Source organism: Scomber scombrus, chromosome 16 (assembly GCF_963691925.1).
Source record: "Scomber scombrus chromosome 16, fScoSco1.1, whole genome shotgun sequence".
NCBI lineage: Eukaryota > Metazoa > Chordata > Actinopteri > Scombriformes > Scombridae > Scomber > Scomber scombrus.
Genome location: NC_084985.1, coordinates 19,180,107 through 19,201,544, shown reverse-complemented (window position 1 = coordinate 19,201,544; position 21,438 = coordinate 19,180,107). Strand labels below are relative to the sequence as shown.

General features: G+C 40.7%; 1 protein-coding gene across 1 annotated transcript; it reads right to left on the bottom strand.

The window, feature by feature from the left end:
• Window positions 1-3,210: 3,210 nt before the first annotated feature.
• Window positions 3,211-10,158, bottom strand: col8a2 (collagen, type VIII, alpha 2). Its single transcript, XM_062436024.1, has 2 exons — window positions 9,996-10,158; window positions 3,211-5,360 (listed from the first exon to the last, which is right to left on the bottom strand). Exons 1-2 carry the CDS (start codon window positions 10,156-10,158, stop codon window positions 3,457-3,459), a joined length of 2,067 nt encoding a protein of 688 aa, XP_062292008.1. The 3' UTR covers window positions 3,211-3,456.
• Between the last annotated feature and the right edge of the window lie 11,280 nt (window positions 10,159-21,438).

The window sequence follows — 21,438 nt, the reverse complement described above, 5'->3', positions numbered from 1 at the left end:
AGCAGACAAACATTTTCAATCAAAAAGAGTGCATTTTATACCCAAATTCTATTGCATAGAGTGCACGCAATAGCCTTGTATGACAAAAATCCTATAAGTAGATACATTGTACATTACACAAATAGAAAATAAAAGTCCACAAATAATCCTTCACAAACAACGCTAGAATGCTAACTACATGTTGTAAATGCTCTTAACTCATCAATGCTGTTAAATACCATTTATACGTTCTAGGCTTCGGTGGTCAGTTTTGGCATCCCTATTAAATTATCATAAATGTATAAATACATCTTCATTAATTCCATGTGCAAATGGGAATGGCCGTTTGTATTTACTGAAACTAAAACAAACAAATATCCCTTAAGAACCGAAGCAAGACTTTTTAAAAACTTTTTTTTGTTGTTTTTATAAAGAAAAAAACAGAAAACAGTTCAAAGCAATTTGTGATAGAGACGGTACATGGATCTTACTGACACTTGTTAAATGATTTGCACACAGGGCAAACTTCGCAAGCGACATTGTCTTTAAAAACAAACATAAGGACAGAGAGTAATAGCCACATGTAAGTCACATCACCATTTCATATGTCCAAAAAAAAGAAGAAGACAAAAAAGGCAACATACAGTACAGCCTTGGACTGTCTTTTAGACTCATGTGATAATGATACATCGCAGCTGTGGGTGTGTTCATGTTATGAGACAAATAGGGTAGGAACAAGTGCATTGTTTGCATTACATAGATGTAAAATACTGATTAGGCCTTATCCTAGCACTGCTTTTTCAGAGCAACTTGAATAGTCACGGTTTAGTGACACTGCATAGTTGATGGTTTATAAAAATGAATGTTAATCAGTGAAAGAGTATACATTCATTCTGATTGCAAAGTTTAATATTTGGCACAGTCTTTCTATACATTGACATTCCTCCATCATGGTGTAAGGTAGTCCTTAATTCAGTGTAATGATTTGGGGCGGCAGAAGTTACATTGGTATCTTTTTCTGAGCTGAGGCATTTAAAGGCACGTAGAAGGTAATGTAAGCACCAAATTTTTCATTGTGAAATAACATCCGACAATTTTGCCCACACCTTTTTTTCTCTCCTGTCTTCGGTAATTGCAACAATCGATAAAATATCTTGTACACTTCACAGAATGTATTTTCTTTTTTGTTCATGACTTGTACAACACAGATTTATTGCACACTATTATTCCACTCATTGGACTAATATGCAAAATAGTCTGTTCAGTGTTAACCAGTGACTCATGTCTAAAAATGTTCTTGTCTCAGTGTGTCAGTTTAATTTCTGTTTTCTCCCATAATCTGTTTTTTACATTCATCAATCACTTATTTCATAACGTGTTCCCTTAATTTGCAAAGGCACCATTAGAGTGTCGTAACGTAAACCTATGTGGGATTTTCTTAAAAACCCGACAGGGGTCAATGTATTTAAGTAAAATTTATTGTGGAACATTGACAGATCTGTGAGCTCTTCCAAATGTTTTGTAACTTTACTCAAGTTTACTATTATCTTTGCTGAAGTGTTCAGGACCTGAATGCCAGGGGGACAATGTGACACAACTACACACATACACACACCCATTCACCCACCCACCCACCCACCCACACACACACACACACACACACACACACACACACACATATTGACACAGTGACAGGCAGTTAGGTACACATACTGGAACATACAAGCACATGCATACACATACAGCATGTAACTTTAATGTTTCATCCAACAGCAATGAGCAAATACACAGCTCTCACCCTTGGCCTACCACCTCTCCAAGAAATCTGGCAGGGGTTTGTTAAATGTTACACAACCTGTATTTCACAACCTGTGGGCCTCAGTCAGTCCCTTTACTTATTCATGGAGTAAATGCAGATCAATTCTCATTTCCAGCCATATAGTTTGACAATATTCCACTCTGAAACATCCTGTGCTTGTTGACAGGGATCCTTCCATTAATGTGAACTAATTCAGCTATTTTTGACACTAACGTGGTTTGGGAATTATTGAAAATATTTTTATTGAAAACTAAATCATTTGCCCAGCAACTAGTCACATGCAAACCAGCACTGAAGGAGAAAATTGATTCAATATATTTGTCATCCATTTACCTCATTGTTTTCTTAAGTTGACAGCATCTTCAAAATTCTGCAGAATGTTAGTCTGGACTTTTATTGTATGGCAGTACAGACTGTTCACTTTGATTTATTAATCAGGAGTATACCATTAGAAAGCAGTGATGTCATTGTCAGAGCATGCGAAGAGGATGACTGCAACATGATGATGGGATTTGCAGTGCGTATGGGAAAAGGGAAAAACCATCAGATCGATACAAGGAAACAGGCCATCGATCCAGCTATAGTTGTGCCCTTACTGTCCATTTGCAGTTGCTCTCAGTATCTATTCTATGGCATGTAAACATTGACTGTATGCATACATATCGTCCTCAATTAATATTGTCCTGAAAGTTTAAAAAAGGCATTGTCCTTGCATGATGTTGTTGATGCTTTTAAAAAGGCCCAATCTAATTTAATAATTCTAATACTGTGAGGTCATACTATTTTTGGACTGTATTTCTAAATTGCATTTCTGGATATTTCAATAAATTATATGAAATACAAAGACCCATAGAAATGTGAACCAGAAATGGTTGGCTAATAAGTTCAGACGGAAGCAGAAACAGCCAACTAACTGTAAAAATATGTATCTCACTCTAAAAACAACTATTTAATCCCAATAATAATTGTAATGAAGCAACTGTTTAGAGTACCAAAAAGGTCAAACAAAAGGAAAGTGAAAATAATTATCTTATAGCACCAAATGTCTATTGTTTGTCTATATTTCTAAGTTATATGTTGTACTGTTGCTCTTTATGTCAGTATTGTCATTCACTGTTTAAGTAGGAACACAAGGAGGGCGTGGCTGCAGCCAGACGAACCAATCACCCCCCCCCCATGGTCTGGTGATGTCGTCCTTATGATGTCAGAGCATGTGGGCAGGATGTGCAGTCACATGGGAAGGTCTGTTACTAGCACATTACAAAGTAAGGCACTTAATAGTCTGAATCCAATAAACAACAACAACAACAATGATGACAAGGACCAAATAATAACAATAAAATTATGACAATATAATAATTAAAATAATATAAGCTAAAAACACCAACATAAAATACAACCCAAAACACACATTTGAAGGACACTGAAACACAGAACACAGTATGATATTACTTCCCCTGCCTTTTAAATCTTTCCATATTTCATTCAAAAAAGTTTTTTTTCTTTCACTGATATTGTTGAAGGTGAGAGATAAAGATGATGGGAATAGTATTGAGAATTTCATGGGTTTTGTGTTTCTATTATGGCTGCAGGTATTTTAGGTTTAGGGCTGCTCTGAGGTGCCAATATAGGAACGTGTTGGGAATAAAAGGACAGGGTTATGTGGGACAGAGCAGGAATCCTGAGAAGGAGGAGTGGATGTACTCGGTGGAATAGAGGCCATTTGCCTGATCCGAAGGCATCTGGACCCATACCTGGTCACCCTCCTTGAGCTCTAGGACAGCACTTCCCGACGCCTGGTCCATGTAGCCTTTCTTGTATTCATCATAGGTGTAAGTGGCTGGTACATTGTTCTTGTACAGTGCCACCCACAGGCTAGTTCCCTTTACATGCATGTGGTAAGCAAAGTAGTAGACACCAGATATAGGAGCAGTGAACATGCCAGTAGCCGCACTGTAGGCATTTTGCCCGTTGTACAGGGTCCTGTCAAATTTGATTGGCATGCCAGAGGGAGGGAAAGGTGTGCTGAGGATGGCTGTGAAGGCTGGTGCTACAGTGGCAGAGAGTGGAACTTGACTGTATGCTGGCCCCTTCCTGTCCCCTGTTACTTCATCCCCTTCCAACTCTGAATCTGTTGGACCTGCAACAACTGTTTGGCCATTTCCTGGAGGACCTGGAGGCCCTGGTGGCCCAGGAAGGCCAGGGTTACCATTAAGTCCAGCAGTGCCTGGTTTCCCTGGAGGACCTTGGGGACCAATCGCTCCCTTGTCTCCAAACTTACCCAGTCCTGGAGACCCTGGAAGTCCAGTTTCACCCTTCAGGCCAGGGACACCTTGTGGCCCCATGGGACCCATGGGGCCTTGAAGACCAGGAATACCTGACTGACCCCTGGGACCTGTTGTCCCCATAAACCCTGTCTCACCTTTAGACCCAGGAGAACCTGTCAGCCCAGGATTACCAGGTAGGCCAATATGCCCTGCTTCACCTTTGGGTCCAGGTTTTCCGATAGGACCATGCAGCCCAGGGATACCTTTGTCCCCAGGGATACCAGGTTTTCCAGAGATCCCAGTCGGGCCTTGGTCACCTCTGAGGCCAGGCAGTCCTGGAGGACCCTGGGGCCCCAGCTCTCCCTTCAGTCCTGGCATTCCATGTTTTCCTGGGAGTCCCATTGGGCCTTGAAGTCCTTGTGGTCCTGGTTGCCCATCAAGGCCTGACTCCCCAATTGGGCCCACCATTCCTTGATCTCCTTTGTCCCCTGGGAAACCAGGCAAACCAATATTGCCCTTTTCTCCTTTTGGCCCACCCAGACCAGGTTTTCCATAGCCCGGAGTCCCAGGAAATCCAGGAGCACCTCTGAGCCCTGGCTCACCTTTCGGGCCTAGTGGACCTGGTACTCCTGGCAGTCCATCTAGTCCAGGCTTCCCTAACCCAATTGGCCCTGGCAAACCTTGTAGACCTGGAGACCCAGCCTCTCCTGGTTCTCCTCGATCTCCCGGGAGTCCTTGATCACCTTTAAGACCAGGTGCTCCAGGCAAACCTTTTGCTCCAGGCTTGCCTACACCTGGAAGACCAGTTTGTCCTGCATTGCCTTTTAGCCCAGGTGGACCCCTTATACCAGGAAGTCCTGGCTTCCCATTTCCATTCTCACCCTTAAACCCACGGTCACCTGGTGGGCCAGCAAGGCCCTTTAATCCTGGTTCTCCCCGTGATCCAGCAGGGCCTCTGACACCTGGAAGCCCAGGTTTTCCATTTAGAGACAGGCCAGCTGGGCCAGGGAGGCCGGGATGCCCTGGAGGACCTCTAGGACCTGGTTCACCACGGGGACCAACCTCGCCATTAAGCCCTGGCATCCCCTTTAGTCCAATCTTTCCTGGAAGACCTGGAAGTCCAGGTTTGCCAATTCCTGGAAAGCCAGGAGGCCCCTGAGGGCCTGGCTGGCCATTAAGACCTGGCTTCCCCAGTCCAGGTTTTCCTGGAAGTCCTGCTGGCCCAGGGGGGCCTCTTGGTCCAGGTTTCCCTTGGGGTCCTGGTTCCCCCTTCACTTCCATCATAGGTGGCATATCTAGAAAAAGAATGGTGATCATGTTGTTAGCATAATAATGTATTTCTAAACAAAAAAGAAACAGAAACTGGAAAGTGGGCATTTTGATTTAAAAAATAAAATAAAATTGCTGTAGATGAAAGAGGTTAAAAAAGTAAGAGTATGCAATTCCTATCTACACTGCAGCAAACATCATTCCACAGCTGCTGCACCACTTGACGTAAATTCTTCAAACAACCCTTTCTTTAAATACTACCTAGACGGCAACATTGCTTCATCCTAATGTAAAAATGAAAGATGGCTGGAAATTTGTGCTTTACACATTACCGCCACTAAGAGGTAAGGGTGTCAGACTTTTAAAAGCAGAAAAAAAGAGAAGAAGAAAAAGAAAAGAAAGAAAAGGAAAAAGAAAACAGACAGATTTTTTCTCCAGTAATGCCTTATTTTCCTTATTTGCAAATGTTTTTATTGAGGTCATAAAGCACATATCTCAGTATGCAGTGGGCATGGATAGATAAAATTCATACGGAGCCTTTACGTGTTGGTGCACACAAAAAAACAGTTATTCATGCCTACACATGTTATAGAAGATCATCTGACACAAAACACTGCATCTGGTACAGAAAGTGTATCCATTCTGTTCTGTAGATACACAGAACACAGCACTGTCATTGTTGTGAATGCTGATAACCATTCACACTTTTTTCTTCAAATCTTTATTGTTATTCTTTTGTACGTCTGTATGTTTTATGAAATATTCAGCCCTTTTCAGATTTTTACATTAGTGTGTATGACGCGGAAAGTTCAGGCCTTCAATCTTATCAAAAAGTTTCAACACATTATTATGTTACTTCCACAACAACCGCACTACACGCACAATTTATACATCAAAATGTTAAATGCATCCAATGTTACTTCCATTAAAACAGGACCCAAAGTTTTTCTAATAAATAACCCAAAAGGGCAGAGAGGGCTATTTAACATTCTCTGTCTCATTCACTCCAATGTTATCTGAACTCTCAATCTCCTTGTCCAAAAAGGAAATGATGGTGACGTATAAAAAAACGGTCCTTGTTTTAAATTTTATTGACACGTCATCTACCAGTATAGCCAATGAAGTTGCTAACTTTTTTTCTCCAATGTGGCTTTTAGTTTTTGAGTTACTGTACAAGAAGTTGTTTGGTGACTAAATGTTTACTTTTGGGCATTGTTTATGAATGTGGGTGCTTGTCTCACTTTTGACACAGGGGTACACTGTCACCATAGCAAACTGGGTGTTGTAATGAGTGTATATTACAGTTTAGCTTCCAGCTTTTTAGCAGTGCATTTCAGCTCATAGAGTGTCTTCAGATAAAGCAGTTCAGATTCCAGTTCAATTCATTTGACATTTCAGATTCCAGGTTTTTCAGCAGTGCACGGCAATGCATTTGAGCTTTCAGCTTTTTCAAGTAAAATTACTTTCTGGTTTCTGCATGATCAGTAATGTGTTGCAATTTTTTTCCCCAGATGTCAGCATTTACATACATTTTCGGCAGGAAATGAATTTTGTACTTTTACTTCAACTTCCTTGATTTCTTAGCTTGTAATACTTAAAAGGTTAGTATCATACCTGCTACCTCAGAGTTCTCTTAATGAGCTGAATGAGTTTGCACACAAATTACTCATTTTGCTCACAAACAGTAACTTTTAAATAAATCAGTCCATAAAAAGTTAATCTGTAAAAAGTAATATGCCTTGGTCAATGAAGTTGATTAATTCCTAAACATGTAGATAGAGACAGTGAACGTTGCAACTACCAAGGCACTGAAGTGAGAAGAAGTAACCTGGTGTCCATATACATGTCCACTGCAAAGGAAAATCACTATGACTATACAAAAAACATCTGACATCACAACACATCTGGGTAATGAAAATTCAAACTATCATGTCAAATTATAACCTGGAAACTTGGACATCTTGCAGTAATGTCATAAGACATTTAGACTGTTGGAAATCTAAAAACAGAAAAAGAAGACAGAATATTGTAATCTTTTGTAATGTAGTTGTACTTTAGTTATGTAAAAATGGATGGAAGTTGCATAACATAACCTTGTATGGGTTCAGGGATGGAGGTGTCTTTTCCTGACTCTACTGAATTCACTTTTATACAGTATTTTTTCCTTACTTGATGACCTTTCCTGTTACGTTCATAGTGATTATTTGACTGTTTGGACCATTTATACAACCATCCATCTGGACAAGTTAACTTTTATACTTTCCATCTGACTGACTTATTGGTCTAATTGTGGGATAATTGAGTTTGAATGAGTCACTAAAATGCAAATTTCTTGATTGTGTTACAAAGAGGAAACCAGATTGAAGATGCCATACATCATGCATTCATTACTTTTTCCAAGTACAGTGGAGCAGAACACAGCCAGGTCAGATAGAGCAGAAACACAAACTTGATCTGCAGAATATTACAATCACCACTTAATCACCACCAATGCCACAATTCAGCTGATTTGTCAGTCCACTGTATCAGCTCAGCAACACTGTCATGTTTGAAAATAAAATAAAATTGCAGTGTACTGTGGAACAACCAGTGCTTGAATCCAAACTAGTTTATTCCTTTAGCTTTATCAGTTATTTCACTTGGTCTATTATTTAACCATATCCAAAGAAAATGTTATGTGGTGCATCAATACAACTTAAGTATGTATTATTGATCACTTAACTCAGGTGTGTCAGTAGCACTAAATTTGAAAACCATACTTTTCCCCTTTCTTTGCAACAATCTTGAAAGAAAATGTAAACTGGGAATGTTCCCTTTATACTATTCTGACTGTGACCATAGGCCACTACTTCCCTGTACTGGCAGTTAATGAGACATACAGCCTTTTCAAGATTAATAATTGAAATTCAAAACAATTTAGTGAGAAGCTTAATGGCATGTTTTAACACATGTAAAAAATACTTGGCTTGGAATAATAATTTGTATTTACAGATTTTTCCACGTTAAGTCCAATTTACCTCATTAGAAAATTCTTAAAATGACATCTAATCCTTCTTCCATATTGAAAAATTCAGAATTATGAATATGCACTTATTATTCATTTCAAACATATAACGGCTGGACACCGAATGTCTCCCACTTAAATGAAAAGACCATTCTCAGTGTATGTGCACTGGAAGCTTTAAGTTTCCATGTCATACATGTGTAAATTGTACTCTAGACCACAAATGGTTGTCAAACTAGCTGAGGTCACAAATCATGCTTGTATATACATGTGTTGAACTCAGATTTAAAGTGAGAACTGAGAAACTCAAACAGAGTGAGAAAATCAGGCAAGTTGTAAACAACCCCACAGTTTTATGTGTGGCATTTTTCATGAGCTTACAGTTCTACCTCGAAAAAATGATTTAGATAATATGTGTAGATACTGGGATAGCATGGTTAAATGGTTAATTTTACTTCATCTTAAACAACTGCTGAGTTTAGTCTTGTTTCCTGGGATGTAGCTCCACTGTATGCTACCCATCATATCATTTGGAGAAGAGAATATGGTGATTACACTTCAAATGTTGGAATGGCCTCCTTAATAGTTGTTGCAATGTGTTAAATTACAAGTGTGTAGGATTTAGTGGCATCTAGTGGTAAGGTTGCAGATTGCAACAAAATGGATACTGCATACATTTGGAAAAACTTAGCAGGAAAGGTATTTTCATATTGCCACATTCTCCTAACTGACCTCAACATAGATATCTTATTACTTATTACACTCAGAAAAGTCCTATATGTGGGACATTTAACATACAAATAATAGGTACCATTAGACATGCTACAATTCAAGCATTTATTATTTAAGGAGTGATGTAATGTAGAGACATAACCACCAAGAGGCAGTAAAAGCATTGTATTAACTTGAGCAACAGGCTGTATTAGTTCCACTCCTCCAAATCCAAATCCCGTTTGTGCCACACAATTTGCAATCCCATTTTTTAGAAAGCATAACTTTTGATTGTGTAAAATTCGTCTGGCAAATCGTGTTTGATGTTTCTGTGAGTGATTTAGATTATACATTTTAACCATAAATTTGCTCTCAATATAAGTCTTTCTTTGTCAAACATAATTTTATGGTACTGAAATGAAAATGTGTACCCCATTTGCTTTGAAAGTTGCTTTGAAAAGGGGGCCTCTAATAATACAAGGCACATTCCACATGATCCAGAACTCGAATTTGTAGTTGGAGTCAAATTTGATAATGACAGCAATGACAGCATGAACATTTTCTCAGGATCATTATTGCACCCTCCCTTTACCAGCCCCCCTGTCTGAGCTTTTATTTCTTCTATATTTATTTCCTTCACACCCTCCGTCCCACAACTGAAGAATATGTGATAAACAGTGGGGTAACAGCATCCAGATGGCGGGAGGAACAACTGGCCCAGAGGAGCTCAGCAAACAGTGGGCAATCAGGCCTCCATTAGGCCTCATCTGAGGACCCACAGGATAGGGAGACACATATTCCAGTAAGCCCTTTAATGACATCTTGGACTGGGACACTGGAGACTTGTTTTGTTTGTAGGAAGTTTTTTTTTTGTATATGTCTGTAGTTTTGGAGTTATTGTGCATAAATGATGAGATGACACACTACACCAACATGCATTACTCACCAATGTAATGTCCCTTGCCCTCTCGGAACGGGGGTCCAATAGGCCCTTTCATCATGGGCTGCATGTACTTCATGTGGGCTACGGGGGGATAGCCTCCGGCAAGAGCACGCCCCCCCAGCATCAGTAGCATACAGGCAACAGACAACAGCATGGTCACCAGCATCCCAGGCTTCAGATGTCACACACAAAGAACTGCAGGCATAAACAGAAGAGGGACATTGGTTTAGAAGAGGACATCAGGGGATATTTGTTAATGTGGTTCCAATGGACTGAGAACACGCAGTGTGTTCACCAACCTGTGAAATTATTGGCAGTCACCAGCATAAGAGTATAACAGGATGAAGCAGAGGCTGCATTTACACTTACACTGATAATAAGTTATGAACCCATAATAGTGTAATACCAAACATCATATAATACAATACATTTGTTGAAAAACACTTGAAATGTTTCAAAAACTTGAAGGTCGCATGGCATGGAAAACATGCATTTACTTTTTATTGGCTGAAAAGGCTGAATTACTCTACTACCGCCACTGATGCACTGACATTAAATCTCTTCTTCTGTAAAGGAGATTTGGCTTTACATTATTTCTATCTCCGCTACAAGCCAGCCACAGACAATATGGCCAAAGGAAACCAACAAAGCCAAGGAAGCATGTTTCTTGCATGAAAGCCTGGAAGATATTCATCCTCAAATATAAATGGACAAAAGCTGGCTGACATCTATTAAACCAAACCTTATATTGCTTTACTATGTCCACATTCTACAGCACCGTTGAGGGATAAGCAGAACGGTCCCTTAAGTTTAATATGTGCAAACAAGTATATAACATATTTATGTCCCTGCTGTCATCTGCTGCATAGGTACTTTATGTGGTAAGTACTTGGCTGGGTTAGTGTTTGGCCTAGATGGCCCTCAGAAACTGCGACAGGCAGATCTGTTGACTTTAATTTACTTCAGGAAGAAATGACCACATCGTCCTCTGCCAAATATTTTCACAACCGTGGTCAGGTGTGAAAAGGAAACCACCAGAGGACAGTTAGTGTGTTTGTGTATCATGAGTGTGCAACTGTGGGTGTCCAGGACTGGCTTGAACTAGTGAAATGGTGTGTGAAAATGGCATCAATTTCCACTCTCCACCTCCGCTGAGTTCTTTTCATCAGCTCTATTTGGACTGATGACTGTCTGGGGTTATTTTGTGATACTATGCTGTCTCAACCTGCTACCTTTTTAAATGCCAACAATGTCACGCTTATATTAAGCTTGAAATTGTGTAAGGCAGAGAGAGAACGGCCCGTAGCTGTGAAAAACTGTATCCTGTGAGTTCCCTCTAGAACAACTGATTTAACTGACATGCAGTATTTTCATACACTTATAGAATTGTATAGGGGATATGAGGTGTTAAACAAAACAGACTAACAAATGAAATAGACTTGAACATGCTACAGTGGATCTCAAGCTTCAAATATAAATCATATATCACACATGATATGAATATTCGCATGCCAGGCTTGCTTTTCTCTGCACAGATTGACTCAGTGCAGATTTAAGCAGGAAGACGAGCAGCTTATTACGAGGCACAGGAGTTACATGAACATGGGTTGACATTTTCTAATTTGAAAATGATCTGACATTTTTTCTAATTTGAAAATTACTCCAAATTACACACTGCAGTTAATTGGAAGCAGGGGTCGGATGTAAACTGGAAGTTCACAGCAGACTTCAACTCACAAGCACTTAGAAAAAGGTGAGTTCATTGCCACCATGTGTGCTGAGATCAGGTCTGTTTTACAGCTTTGTTCTTGCCCTCGTCTGCGATTGTTTAGCAGCCACATTGCAGGGCAGTCAAATTCTTGTTTTACAGCCATTTACAAAAGAACAAAAGAATTTTTTGTTGTTTTGTCTGTCATAAGTGTGTGTGTCTGCTGTGTCTGTGAATGCTTGTTTGTGTTGCTATGTGTTATAGAATAGACACGAGTCAAAGATCACTTCTTAATTGTTCATGCTACATTGGAACCAAAGCTTAATCATGAAAAATGAAGAAAAACAAAGATGTTAAGAGAAGCAAACAGGAGAAACAGAAAATGCAGTGCTGTTAGAGCAGTGTTTGGTGGTTGGCCGACTTGCTGGCTGGCTGGCAGGGAAGCTCGTCTGGTATGGGGGTCTGTGGTTTTGGTGCAGATGCAATTTAACAGTCGGTTCTGGATGCCCACCATTCTTTTAAGAACCAGTGCGGCACACACTCAAAACACAGAAGCTGCACATGTACAGGGATCAGACACAGACAGGCTGCTCACAGACCTCCACAATCTGTTTATCAAATGTCTCCGTTGAAAAGCTCTGCAGACGTTATTAAAGAAAAAAAAAAATCTCACGCAATACTCTCTGGATGGCCACCGCGAGACCACTGCTGAACTGAGACTCATACATGCTCCTGCACAGGAGAACACCCACGTAAAAAGCACACACATTGTCGGTATGCATGAGAACACAATGCAGCTCTGGTAAGTGGTTACGCAGGGTGTCTCGAAAATACTCAAACTTGTTAATTTCCCACCATTTTCGCATAAAATCAGTCCATTCAAAACAAACCATAACAAAACTCCAGGTCTGAGAGGAGAGAGGAGCTAATGGTGAATCAAAGCCTCCCACAGTCATTAAACATGAGCAGCATCCAAAGTTACAGTGAAAAAGCCTCGTCTGGCAGGCAGAGTGACACTTTATATAAAACAGATTGAACAGAGAGAAAAAAAATCACCACACACGTTACATCAACAGATCCAAAAATACACAAAGCAAGAAAAAGCAGAACAGAACCGAATTTTTTCAGCTTTAATGAGGAAATAAGGGAGAGTGTGATCTTTAGGTCACTGCCAACTCCACCATCATTCTGCTGTTCCTGCTTCCAGACAGCTGTCTCATTGCTGAGTCCTATGACATCAAACGCACAAGATGCATGTTGGCAAATACACTTAATGAACATAGACAGACATCTTTCCCACATGGAGTACACCTTTCAGATCTGTCTCCAAACCACCTGGTAATCTGAGTCACAGAATACAAACCAAACCTCAAGCTTTCAGTCTACTTCAAACATGTGTTGGATGCCATTTTAACAGAGCCGAAACACTAATCTATGAAAGCTTTGCCGCCAAAGCAGACTCTAGAGCTTCCAAACCAAAACTCAGCGGCATCTCAAGTGGCCCACTCAGACAGGCAGAAGAGACACAGACACCATGGCGGAGTGCAGGCCAAGGACTCACTTCCTTAACTGCTCTGTCTGCCCGCTAATGAAATCAACAGCACCGGGGAGGTGAGGTTGAAGGTGCTCTGCCTCCACTTCCCTTAAGCGGCACATCCAGACTGCCAGGCATTTCCTAAACCACGTGCCACAGAGAGATTATAGGTACACCAAATGTGAGGGTTCGGTGTCATGGAGGGATAAGCGGGCGTTTGTTTTTTGCGGTGAACATCTGAGTGGCTCCTTGAGTGGAGGAATCATCACCTGAGCATTGTGTACAATGTAATGCCAGCTTGGGCATTTTACAAAAACACCAAATGGCTCAACGACAACCGAACTCTACGATCATAGTTTGGTTACAACCACATGTCTTGCAGAGAACTCGCACTTAAAACCTGACCGCATATTTTAGCTGATTCATCCAATTCTGACAAACCTTAGCCACAACCATCACCATTCCCGACAGTAACCATCAACCCACACGGGTGGTCAGCTGTTATTCAACCACAGCCATCCTCTTTTACCGAACTCTCATCTTGTAAATTCAGCTAACAAATGTTGGAAACCTTTTAAAGCAAGAATGTGTTTCCAGCTAAACAGAGGAAGAACAATTGTATTTAATAAATTAAATTTATACATCTGCGGTTTATTATTCAAACTGTAGTCTAGACACACAAGTATTAACGGATTTTACAGATTTGTGGGCAAAACAGCACCTGCAAACCTTAAGCAAACTCTTAAAACACAAACAAACAGGCACAAACTCAACTAAGGTGCCACTATCAGACAACAGAGAGCTCCATTGACCATTGATCTGTGTGTACACCTTGTTCTATACATATATGAAAGAGTGAGGGAAAAACAGAGGAGGGAGAAAATGAGCACAGCAGTTATACAACATGTAGGCAACCAGAGCCACACTGCTTTTATTGAATCTGAGGGTGTGTAAGGTGTGTGTGTGTGTATATGTGTGAAGGGTAGATGAAATTGAGCATGTGGGGTTTTATTTAGAGAATCACCTTCTTTTGAATGAGGTAATCCCTCCAGTGGCACTTGGGCCATTACACCTTTCCGGTGTCAGCTCACTGCGTAATATTTGAGTAGTGGTCACAGGTTTTGGTGGCTTTGAACGGACCCTGTATTACTCAACACTGTGTAAATAAGCACTGAGGAAACAGTGCAGCTGTTCACGTAATGTGTCTGTGTATATATAAAAGTGGCCACTGAGCTAATGCATATATGATGAGGCATTAACGTCTGCTATTTCAGTCGCCACCAGCTGGAAAGTGGATTGAAGATTTTGTTTGGTTGCTTTTCAGGAAAGAACTGGCCCTTTTGTGCAGCTTTAATAGAAGCCCTTATGTTCTCCCACATCACTATAAGTAATGTAAATAATTATTTTAAATGTCGAGTCATGACATGTCATGTTTTTACTTCTGCTACAACATGCTGTATGTGTACACCCTTGACACATATGTTTGTGCATTTAGAATTATGTAATGTAATGGAAATGCCCAGCACAAGTTCCTTAATTTTAAGGCAACATCATCAAAATGCTCGTTTTGTCTGACAACTGTCCAAAAAGACATTAAGCTAATCATCAAATAAAACAGTAAATCCTCACACTTTACTGTAACAAGGAAATACTTTTTCCTTGATGAATTTATTAATCAGCAGTTGTAGAGGCTGATGAACTTGATGTTGATTGAGTAATTGAATAATCAGTTTCAGATGTAGCGTCAAACATTCAACAAATAGTGATATTTTAATTGAAAGGCTCTTTCTTTCTCAACATGACAATGCTCCTGTACACAAGTAAGTTCCACAAAGAAAGGGTTTTGGTACGGAGAAATTTGAGTGGTCTGCACAAAGCACTAAACTCAACCCTATCCAACACCTTTAGGATGAACAGGAAAGCTGACAGCGTGCCTCGTGAGTGCTCAATGATTAACCTAATGCTCCTGTATCTGAGATGATGATTGTGAGTCACATAGAGTGTGTTAGGGCAACGTCTCCTCATCAAGCAGAGCTTGTTGTCAGGTAGCCACTGAAAACACAGACTTCAACCATCTTTGTCTCTCCTCTCTCTGGGTAGTTATGATGATGATGATGATGATATATACAGTATCTGCAATGCAAATGACTCCTCAACTTTACACATGCAGTGCTTGCCTGCTCGAACATAAGTGCATGTGCATACAACCCTCATTTTTATCTTGTCATCTGTCTTTCTTGTGTTCCTCTGCTGAAACTGAGGTATTCTCTTACAATAGCATAACTGATTGTATGATCTTGGTTTTCAAATGTATCTCTGTCCTAATGTTTATGTGATAAAAGAAAATAGAAGATGACATGAAGTGAAAAAGGCACTGGAGAGAAGACAGGATTGGGGCCTCACTTTGCTTCAGGAGAGGAAAAAAATAGCAAATCAAACAGAGTAGATTAAGGTAAAGAAAAAAAGTCTCATCAATTCAGAAAATAGTACCTGCTGAGCAGGGGCTGTGTTTTCCTAACATCCCTGAAGTTTGGCGCGGGTGAGAAGAGGGCTGAGAGACGGTCGGAGAGGGGTGAGTTTATGTTGACAGAGTGGTTAAAGAGGGAATGAGTTAAACTGAAAGGAAAGGAAGGTTCAGGGGGAGTTGAGCGTGAAGAGTGAGACAGGTTATAAGGGTGTGAAGAAAACATGATGAGGAGAAAGGAGTGATGAGGTCAGATAGAGGGTTTTGATTTCTTAATGACTTCATTTAGAGGTTTAATACCCCTGGGCATTCATGTAAGTGCAAAAGCAGACCTGCAAATCATAAAATGAGGGGTGATAGACTGTGCATATGAAAGTACATGTGTGTCTACTCAGGGAAAAAGGTTGACAGTCAAATAGAGGCTAATTAGTCGTGGAATTATTAACTTGTAGAACCTCACACATGTACAGTCGCATTTCAGGTGACCCTCGTTTGCGCTTCAGCCACAAGCAGGAATAGTTCAGGCCAGTGAAAGGGCATTAATTACAATATATTAGCCAGACTGACCCCCTGCTGCTTTGCCTATTCATGCTCTATCACCTCATCGTTCTGTGAAGCATTCATGATTAGGATAAAGCCCATGGAGACTGATTGAAAGTCTGCAAAACAGTCGAACTAACCCCTGACCTGCCAAGAAACCAGTTACAGTATAGGAGAGCTGAGAACGTGAGAAAGTGAGAGTCTGCAGGCAGACAGACGGAGCTATACCTTTCCGTCTGACCCGCCGGTGCACCTAACCTCAATATGAGCATCTGATTAGGTAATCAAGTTTAAAAAAGTTTTAAAAAGTAAAAAAGAATAATCTCATAAAGGGCAATCTGCTTCCACCAGTGCAATAAATATTCTGCTTTTCAACACAGCAGGACAGGTCCCTGAAAGCGCATTTCCCCGCTCTCAAAAGACTGACAGTACTGGCTTTGTATCATTTACTCATTATGTGAAAAAGGAAAAAGGAATACAAAGATTCTGAATCAAATAGAGATTTATGGATTGGCACATATAACCGTGGAGGGGACTGAGAGTTAGAGGGCACAGAGTAGCATGACCTCACCCCAGAAGGAAAACTTCGAGGACACCCAGTAATATAATCCCCTGTAAATCAGAATGATCACTCTGTCTGTCCCAGCCTCATAGGTCTCCACTGGCGAACTCAGCTCCTTTCTCTCCCTCTCCGATTCTCCTTATTCTCTCCTCCTTAAGCCTCCCGCTCTCTGCGCCTCTCATTGCCGGTGTGAATACTTTTATTGTGTGCTGCCAAGTCCTAACCAACCGAGGCGTTTTCCCCCAGCAAGTCCATTACTTACATATACTTAATTCTCTGTTATTTTTTATTTCAACATAACAGCAAAGATCTGGAGAAAAGAACAGAAAAGTGCAAAGTAGAGAAACAAGAATGGAGCAGGGACAGCAAAAGTAACTAAAAAAATGAATGCTTCACCCTGCTCCCGTAGCTTTCTTTTCTAGCACGGTACATGTGCAGTTTACAAAGGTAACAATGGCTTATTTGACTCCTGAATTAACCAAAAACAGCTTCTCATTTCCAGTCAACATTCGTGGATTTTGTCACTGGCAGATTTGATCAGCTAGAGCTAGCTAGCGTTATGTCATGCTAAAGCTTCAGCTGACTTGTACTAAGATGAGAACTCTGTCATAGTGTCTTAAATATGCACATATATGAGCTAAAAGGAGGCTAAAGCGACAAAGGCCCTAGACAAAAAGTTCTATAAGCAGCATTGTTCTTATTTTTCAGAGTAGAGCTAGTTAGCTAGTTAGCATTAGTTTTACAGTGTAATAATGAGAATTCAATTAAAACCTCAATCATTCTAACTCAACTCTTGAATAGTTTGGACACTTAATACAGAAAAGCAAATTTAGACAAGAAACACTAGAGATGAGAGTTTTTACGTAAATGGTATTTTTCACTTTTACAAGATAAATTGATTTAAGGTCGAGGAATAACCAATGCAGGTTTGGATGGGATTGTCTAAGTGTTTAGTTCCCCAAACTGAATAGGCTACACAAAGCGCAGGGTAGAACTGTTTGATACTCCAGCATGGTGGATTTTCTAGCTTCTTACTTGGATTTTCCTAATGTAATGTGAAACCTCGCAAAATAATGTAACTAACTGTAGGTAGCAAGCTAGTTACCTGGGCATGCCAATGTTTGCAGGTTATATAAGAGCAGATAAACACACTGTCTTATCCATTCCTTACACTTCTGGTTTTGTAAAGGCAGATGCACACGTGTCAGCATGTGGAAGAATCCAAATTTACCATGCCAAGATACTTTGCTAAGCTACGATTGGACAATTGCTATTCTGAAGCGGAGTTTAGCAAATGGTCAAACAGCTGTGTAGCATGATGTTGTGCAGGATTAGAGATTGGATGCAGCACTCTGTAGAGCTCGGATGTACTGGCTTGGTCTGTGGCATGTCTTCAGTTTTAGTGCCATGTCTCTAGGTAGCTGTTACCTTGTTCCCCAGTCTGGGTGGGTGACTCTGCCTCTCCCCAGATTGCCTCTGAAATGTGCAGCAGACTCAGACACGGGCCAGGGAACACACAGAAAACTGACAAAAGTGAGACAAAGAAAAGAGCCTGACACAAGAATCATAATTTTCTCCATGAAGAGTTTTGCAGTGAGCCTTTTGCGACACAGCTTGGTTATTTCCTGACTGTGTGTCAAAATATTCACGGTGGCAGTTCATCCAAAGGCAAAGCTGGCGGTGGCGAGGAGTCAAGCCCATGTGGAGAGGGAGTGCACAGGTCTATTTAAGAATCAGCGCTCTGAAGGTGAGAAATGTTCTAGGGCACTGAAATAATGGGGGCTAAACCCGGAACAATCACACACCATCAATTGTTCCATTCTTTTTTTGCCAGGACTGGATAAAGTCCCAAGCTGCACGTAGCCGAGGATAACTTCCAGCAGGGAAAAGCCCAGAAAAGTCCTCTAGTAGTCTGTTTTTATCAAAGGATTCCACAGTTTGACACTGCATGAAAACACAAAGCTAATATAGATCACATTGTCAAAAGCGACCACTAAAGTGGTGATGGAGGTAGATGGAAACTCATGTCAAGGAATGTAGAAAGGAGCAAGAAAGAGAGGAAAGCACCTTATGACCATAAACGAGATTGAAGCAACAGGAGAGGAGGAGAGAGACAGAAAGAGAGTGAAAGCAAAAAGCCATGAAGGAGACATGAAGTCATTACGACAGGCAGGGAAAAAAAACAGGGAGATGGAGGAGAGAAATGAAAGGGAACAGAAAGTAAAAGCTTTAGCTCCTGATCTCCCTGTTGACCCACTTCAGATGCGTGCCCCGCCAATCATCTCACTCCTTCCGCTGGCAGCTGAAACAGCTTCACACGTACATGCACGCGTCACGCACACACAAACACACACATCAGTTGGCAGCAAAACAGAGAGGGAGGCCTATTTTTTCTGTCCAAAATGGAGAGAAGGGGAGAAAGAAAGAAAAGTAGAAGGGAGATTATAATTTAATAAGGGGCAGGAAATCTTGGTCAAATCCCCCTGAAGGAGCTGAAATGCCTCCGTGCTGGAGGCTACTGGACTATAGACTGACTGGGCTCAATCTGAATGGACTTCTCTGGCACAGGCAGCAGGGCAGACAACCAAAAAAGCAGACAATAGACCAGGAAGAGAGAAATCCCACTATAGCATAGTTTGTAGTGAAATTACTATATGAAATATCTCACCAATAATTTGTAAATCCGTTGTATCAACAGCATGACTTCTGCTGGATCCACTCTGATCAATTTTGTGGTTAGCATATGAATGCACAAGGCTCAATAGCTGAAGGTTTAAGAAGTATTACTCCACTCCTCCACATATGTCAGGTTTTAAACTCACCATTGCTGATTGACATGACCCAATTGTAATTAAACTAACACCTTATATTTGGCTATTCTTTGAAATATTTTGATACTGGTGTAAATACTATACCTGAGTTTCAGTGTTTATACCAAAATGTACAAGACTTCTTTTTAGATAACCGTACCCCTTTTTTCTAAACCCTGTTTTTGTTCAGCAGTGTTAAATGTTGCCTTAATGCAAGGAGAAAAACATTTGCCAGAGTTATGAATCAAATAATTGTTAAATATCTGTTTAAATCTGCTACAATCAATATTTTTAAAGTAATGATGGCTCAAAAGACAATGCCTAATGTAAAATGGTTCTCAAGATTCTCCTTAGTCAGGATTAGGTGACCTGACCGAGAGAGAGTGGGACGATGAGCATGAAACAACAAACATGTCTCTTGCTGAGGCACGTGACTTTCAAGTCAGCAAACTGACCCAGTAACTTCAGTTACACAGAAATATTAGCATAAGCTACTGGTCATACCAGACCAAGTATGGCTATAGCAGCACAACCCCTGAGTACAGGAGAGAAGGAAAATTATTTTATTTATTTATTTCTAGCTCAACTTCACCTACTTCCAATGTACATGGAGAAGGGGGAAAAAAGTCATCCTGATGGCCCTGATGAAGGCCACAAGATGAAAAGTGTCAATCAAACATTAAAGTTGTTCTATACACTACAGGTGTTGCTGGAGTTTTGACATCTTCAGACTCTTTCAAAAGTCACACAATCTGTCTCACTTTAAAACCACAGCAAAACAATAATTCCTCATATGTCAGTAAATTACATTAAAAAAAACTCTTTCAGGCCAATATGAAGCCTGAAGCTTATGTGAAGATGATACAAGCTCCTCTTGACAGTTTAAAATAAAAGGGATTGGACTAAATGCGTTGTGGGCTTTTAAAAAGAAAGAAGCTACCAGGAAATGAGCTAGCAAGTGAACTGTTATTGCTCGAGGACTCAGACAGTGACACAGAGCCATCAGAGGAGGAGGTGGAGCAGGAGGAGGAGGAGGAGGAGGGACAGGATGACAAAAAGTGATGTGCTGTGAGCTCTTGCATAACATCACAGTTATGCTGCTGTCTTTTCAATAGTGTGTGAGGGAATGGGGTTAGTATGTGTGTGAAATATGCTTGTACTTAGGAGTCTTTATCTAACACCTTTTTTTTTTTTTTTAGGACATCAGATGACACATGTAATACATTGCAGGTAACATGTTAAAATGCATTTTGAATGTAACTGGGATGCTTTTCACCCTCCTCTGTTATTCTTCTGCATCTTCTCTCTTCTTTCTGCTCTCAAGAATTGAAGGAAACCTGCTGAACCCATGTCTGCCCAGAAATCACTTGTTCGCCCTCCCATCGAGCACTATGTTTTTTAAATGGAAATGTATTGAATGGTTTGAACACACACACACACACACACACACACACACACACACACACACACACACACACACACACACACACACACACACACACACACACACACACACACACACACACACACACACACACACACACACATACGTAGGCATATTAACCAGACCACCAGCATACAGTGCTAGTCCCCTCTGACTGTGGTCCTCACTGAAGCCTACCCCACCCATCAGGATCAATGCAAGTTTTTATTAGCTGCTGGCTAAGAGTGCTGGCTGTGTAAGAGGACCCTGCCAGTTCTGGCCTCACACCTCCAAAAATCCACTGCTGGGCTGTATAAACATGGCTCTGTGAATGTGTGTGTATGTGTGTGTGTGTGTGTGTGTGTGTGTGTGTGCGTGCGTGTGTGTGTGTTCTTGTTCGTGTGT

Coding starts and splice junctions, on each gene's coding strand:
- col8a2 (XM_062436024.1), bottom strand. CDS start 10,158: ATGCTGGTGACCATGCTGTTGTCTGTTGCCTGTATGCTACTGATGCTG. Junction 5,361..9,995: donor GGGCAAGGGACATTACATTG/GTGAGTAATGCA, acceptor TTCTTTTTCTAG/ATATGCCACCTATGATGGAA.